The sequence below is a fragment of the Eubalaena glacialis genome, chromosome 11 (assembly GCF_028564815.1).
Source record: "Eubalaena glacialis isolate mEubGla1 chromosome 11, mEubGla1.1.hap2.+ XY, whole genome shotgun sequence".
Taxonomy (NCBI): Eukaryota; Metazoa; Chordata; class Mammalia; order Artiodactyla; family Balaenidae; genus Eubalaena; species Eubalaena glacialis.
In genome coordinates, this window is record NC_083726.1 from 26304730 (window position 1) to 26310729 (window position 6000).

General features: G+C 34.7%; 1 protein-coding gene across 4 annotated transcripts in view; it reads left to right on the plus strand.

The window, feature by feature from the left end:
* The window catches only part of NR2C1 (nuclear receptor subfamily 2 group C member 1), a 42149-nt gene extending 38523 nt beyond the window's left edge, over window positions 1–3626 (plus strand). For all 4 annotated transcript variants that reach the window (XM_061204316.1, XM_061204318.1, XM_061204317.1 and 1 more), the window contains one exon: window positions 1815–3626. In XM_061204316.1, the coding sequence (XP_061060299.1) occupies window positions 1815–1989 (175 nt within the window). In that variant the 3' untranslated portion in view covers window positions 1990–3626. The remainder of the gene's footprint in view (window positions 1–1814) is intronic.
* Window positions 3627–6000: the final 2374 nt, after the last annotated feature.

The window sequence follows — 6000 nt, forward strand, 5'->3', positions numbered from 1 at the left end:
AGTTAATGCTATTAAAAGTGGTAGTGTATTGTTGTAAGTACTTTACATGTAATATTTTATGTAAGGAGACTTTAGCACAGAGAGGTTAAGTAACTCGCTCAAAGTCACACAATAAACAGCAGAGCCAGGTAGGCTGACTCTCACACCCAAACTCTTTCTTCAGTTGAAATAATGGATTTTATTAGTAAAAGGGATGAAAAATGGATGAATAATAAAACACCATTAGACTATTTGATAATTAATTTTGAAATTTGGCTTATGATATTTCTAACAAGGTATTTCTTACCATTGTCCTTTCAGAAAAAAAATCACTTTTTTAATAAAATAAACTCAATTTTTGAGTAACTAAGCATTTGGCTATCAGAGCCAGAGTACGTGGGTTTGACGCCTGACCCTGTCACTTACTAGCTGTATGGCTTTGGGCAAGTTATTTAACTTCTGTTTCAGTTTCTTTACCTGTAAAATGGAGATAATAGTACCCACCTTTTATAATTAGTATAAGGATTAAATCAGTTAATATATAGTCAAAGAGCTTAGAGCAGTGCCTTTTTCATAGTAAGGGCTATATAAATGTGTTTACTAGTATTATTAATTTAACATACTTCAAACTTCATAACTTATTGTATTTTGCATATAATAATTTTTTACATATGTTAAATAACATGTTCATAAGTCAGGTCCATCATGAAAATCAGCTGTAGTTTATCTAACCAGTTTTCCTATGCCGCATCCTACCAATTCTGTGTATATAGCTCAGCTGGTGGGAACAGACAGGAAATGAGTAGTTTGAGCAGCAGAGTGTATGGCTACAGAAAGGTTACTTAATTCTGGGGCCGCTGGTTTCATTTGTTCTCAAGTGTTAGAGTGGAAGGCCTTAGAAAAGAGGAAGGATAAATGTGCCACCAACTTTTCAGAAAGGTGGTTCTTTTAGTGTTGGTTTTGTTATGATTTTTTTTCAATTTTTTAAAGTTTCAAAAGTTGTCTTATACCTCATTATACAAATAAATACAGTATTTTAAATGTTCTTCCTTTTTGACGTACAGCTGCTTGCTGATCTCTGTTCGATTAGGTTCCAGGTTCCTTGACCTCTGGAACTCTTTCTTAGTTTCTTACATTCCTAGTTATTTTAAAATAATACATTATCTTTAGATAGCAGTTTTCAGCTTATAATGTACTTTCACACAAGACATTGTCCTGCCTTTAAGAACCTCACTAGCACAGAAACTGGCAAGGATCATTTTGTTGATTGTCACAACACTGTGAAAGAGACAGGGAGTGGTGGCTTACAGGCATTCACATAGCTAAGGGGTAATTGAATCAGGATTTGAATCTAATGGTTTTGATTCCGTAATTTATGCTCTTCCCAGTAATAACAACTATTGCCTATTTTACTATTCCCAGTACTTTTTTGAAAAGCAAAACCAAGAAAACTGTAATCATTGAGCCTCATGTATCCTGATAACATAAAACACTGCTGTTCTTATAACCTCGAATGAGTTCCTAAGCTTTTAAATTTATAACTTGATCCACGGTTTAATAACTTAGTTCCATGGTCCATACAACCAACTGGAGGTAGCACAGCATAGCAGTTAAGAGCAAGGCTTTCCAATGAAGTCTGACAGACTGCATATATATCCAGGTGATTGTCATACACTCTAAGGCTTGAGAATACTAAAGGTTTTATTTTAAGTTCTGAAAACTAGATCTTTATTAAATTAGGCCACAAACAGTATTCATGCAGAAATTACTTATATCTTTCTACTAAATCACTCTTTGATTTACAACCTTGTTCCCCCTTCCTTTTGTCTTTTGAGGTTGTCCAGACTACTACTCAGATTGCCAGCTTTGAGGTTGATGAACGCTACCATCACCGAAGAATTGTTTTTCAAAGGTCTCATTGGCAATGTTCGAATTGACAGTGTCATCCCACATATTTTAAAAATGGAACCTGCAGATTATAACTCACAAATAATTGGTCACAGCATTTGAAAGCTGAGATCTCAGTTTAAACTGATTGTTCTTTCTTACTAGAACACAAGAAGACACCAAATTGAACTCATTGCTTCCAGGGCATCTGGAAGTTTTTACTTTAAAGAGTAACCAAAAACCAAGATATTTTTATCTTCCTTAAGAAGAATTTTTGAAGTGACTGGGCAGGTAGCAGGAATTAGAATTTCCCTTCCTGTCTTATTTGAGTGAGTAAAAAATACTATGAACTTATTCTTGGCTGAGATGACACCTAGAGCCGTCACCTCTTGACTAAGATATCTCCTTTTATTTTATAAAACAAATAAATAAGTCTCTCTTTTTTTCCCAGAATTGTGTTCTATTCATGTTTAACTTCATTATGAACTACTACAAACACTTAATGGTCAGAAACCCCTAAGGAGGATTTTCTTGCATTTTACTCTTCTGTATTATAATCTGTTTGTTTTAATTACCTGTCAAAAGAAGATTATTTTATGCTCAGTGGTATAATGATAACATTAGAACTATAGGAAATAATAAGTGAATATAGGTATTTTTTTGTCTTTTGTAAATATCATGGCACCATTAGCATATATCACTCTCATTGCTGGCAATGAGACATAGGCCATTTGTGATCTTTTTGGTGTTGTATATTATTAGTTATAAGCACTTTTTATTTATGTATGTAGCAGAAAATTGTTTTTGAGATTAAGAGGGTTCATGTTTTAATATTTTTGGTTTACTGTGTTATAAAAGTAGCAGAGACTGATTGAGCCCCAAATGTTTCAGTATTTCAAAATAGATATTAAAATTGTTGCTCTTCCATTCCACAGAAAGCATCTGTCATCTCTCCCTCTTTTCTGACCGCATTTATAGTTTCCTGACCCTTCTATGGGTTTTAGACAATTTCTTATAGGTCATTAGAAATACCTACTTTGTGAAATAATGGATTTATTGTAGCCAATCTGTGTTTTCAAGGTGAGTTAGACAATTATTTTAAAGCAATTGATAACTTTTTAAGACTTCAGTTTTTTAGTATATAAAGGAATATGCACTGAATTTTCACTGTAAAGCGGGGAAGGGCTGTTTTAACAATAGTATGCGCATCAGCCTGAAGCGCTGCCTTGTTACTACCACAGCAGAAGCATTTTAGGCTCCTTGGATGTCTTCCACAGTAATGTTTTCCTTAGCAAAACCTAATACTGTTAAATATTTCTTTGCTATAATTTCATGATGAATTATTTTGGTATGTCTATTTGTTGTTTTTTTGTTTTAAACATGGAGATTTTATTGCACTCAGAGTACATTTTTTATAAAGATTTTTGCAATAGAGAAGCAGAATTTGGGGGAAGGGTATGGATTTTACTAATAGTTACTTTATAGTAAATAAGAAGTTTTAAAGTATCAATTTACAGTCTTTATCAGCTTATTAAGGGAAACATTTTTCCCTATTTAAAACATGATTTTTGTCAACAGGTTTATTTATAATTATCAGCTGGGAAAACTACATTTAGTACAAAATACTTAGATGGAAAAATCAGTAGGCTTATATCTTTATAAACCCAGTGAAGTAAGCCAGGGATTCAAGAAAAAATTCTTTTAAATAATGTACTAATGGTTAATTAAGATACATGTTTCAGGTATTTTTCCTGATTATAGTTATATTTGGAAGTGTTTTTTAAAACTATATTAAAATGTGACCTGCATTACAAATTTCTGTTTTCTGCCAATATATTTGATTTCAGAGTCCTGTTTCTTCAGTGTTTGGTCATCCTTTTGTTTGTTTGTTCCATTGTTAAGAAATCTCTGGTAAGATTTATTAAAGTACTTTCAGGAAGGGAAGAGTATGGAAAACATTTTCCATATCCCAGTATTTTAGGATGATTTACAATTCAGTTTGAAGACTTGCAACCAAATATTGCAGTTTGACTATTCCTTAAAAATCTTTCTCTCCTGAAATCTCAGTAAAGTGTGACCACACAACGACAAATGAAACAGGAGAGAAGAAATCAAAGGATAAGAGAGTTGAATAAATTTTTGGAAAACAAAATGCAGGTAAAGAAAGACTGACTTAACAGAGCCAGAACCAAGGAAACTGAATGCCTGCAAAAGGTGGTACATTGAGAAGAAGCCAGTATACCAATGTCCAGAAACAGTGTTCAGTACCGGGAGGATCCAAGTGCTCATTTTCAGAGATGGTGCTTGGGGCATAAAAAAAGGATTGGTTGCAAATCTGTTTACAGAATCATTGAACTATCTTTCTCTATGCTTACTTAAGTCAGGTGACCAGTTTCTTTTTTTTTCTTTTTTTGGCCGTGGCATGCAGGGTCTTAGCTCTCCCTACCAGGGATCACACCCATGTTCCCTACAGTGGAAACGCGGAATCTTAACCACTGGACCGCCAGAGAAGTCCCCAGGTGACCACTTTCAATCCTTCAACCTTTTCAAGCAGGAGGCCAGAGGTTAATAACCTTGAGAAACTAAACCAGAAGATCATAGGATTTATAGGATACCAGGGATAACAGAAGGCTTGGATTAGATAGTGTTGAAAATACAGATTAAGTGAAAGTCTGCATTGAATATGGGTGCCCTAAGCATGTTCCCAGAATGCTGGCCACTGGGTATAGGCCTCTCTGCCAGGATTTTTTTCTTTGGAGAAACTAATCGGCCCCAGAGAAAAGATCTCCAGACACTCGCTTTTGGTTGTGCCTTGATAAGAAGACTACTTGCCATTTTATCACTCTTCAGTGAATCCCAGTATTTCCAAGTCATATATGTCATGAGGTTTCCATTCAGCTTTCTAGTGCCTACTATTAAACATGAACATAGAACCAGGATCATCAGATATTTGAGGAAAATTTCTAATACATAAGAGATCAGATATAATCTGATGGGTGGGGGCAGATACAATGCAGTGATCAGAAAAGTACTCACCACCAAATATAATTAATATTTTGAAAGAAAGTAGATGTATTCATTAAATGAAAACAGGATGCTTTGAAAAGGAAAAGGAAAATTTGGAGCATATTTTCTGGAAATTTAAAATGATAGCCAAAGCAGTTCATTAGAAGGGTTGGAAGATTAATTGTTGAGGAACTCACCCTGAAAGTACAATTGACCCTTGAACAACACAGGTGTTAGGCATACAACCAACTGCAAATCCTGTAGTACTATAGTATGTATTTATTGAAAAAAATCTGCATGTAAGTGGACCCACACAGTTCAAACCCGTATTGTTCAAGGGTCGACTGTATAACCAAAAGACAAAGAAATAGAAAATGAGAAAAGACAAAATTAGAGAATCAGAGCAGGATGGCTAACATTTTCTTTTTTTTTTTTTTAAACATCTTTATTGAAGTATAATTGCTTTACAATGGTGTGTTAGCTTCTGCTTTATAACAAAGTGAATCAGTTATACATATACGTATGTTCCCACATCTCTTCCCTCTTGCATCTCCCTCCCACCCTCCCTATCCCACCCCTCTAGGTGGCTAACATTTTAATAGTAAGAATCTAAGAGAAAACAAAAGACTTGAAATAAGGAAATTATTAAATAATACAAGAAAAGTTCCACAGAAGGACTTGTGCCTCTTAGGTTGAAAGATTGACCCGTTAAATGAAAGAATATCCATACCATTCTTGAAATCAGAACAGTATAATCAAAGAAGATAATGTATTGCTGCTTCTGGCAGTATTGTGGAATAGATACTCTGAAGGCCTTTGATCTATTGCTGGACTCACAAGAGGTGGCATGAGTTCTCAAAGAAGCTAAGGTTGTCGCAGGTCACGAACCCTCCCTGGTCCTGGCAGAAGCAAATAAAAATCTCTGGAGAAAACATTCATAACTTACAACAGAGTTTTGCACACTTTTCTGTAAAGGGCCAGAACGTCAGTATTTTGACTTTGAGGACCTTACCATGTCTGAAGCAACTACTCTGCTGTTGTGCAAAAGCAGCTATATAGACTATACATAAATGAGTGAGCATGGCAGTGGTCCAATAAAACGTTTACAAAATCAGGTAGTGAACTGGA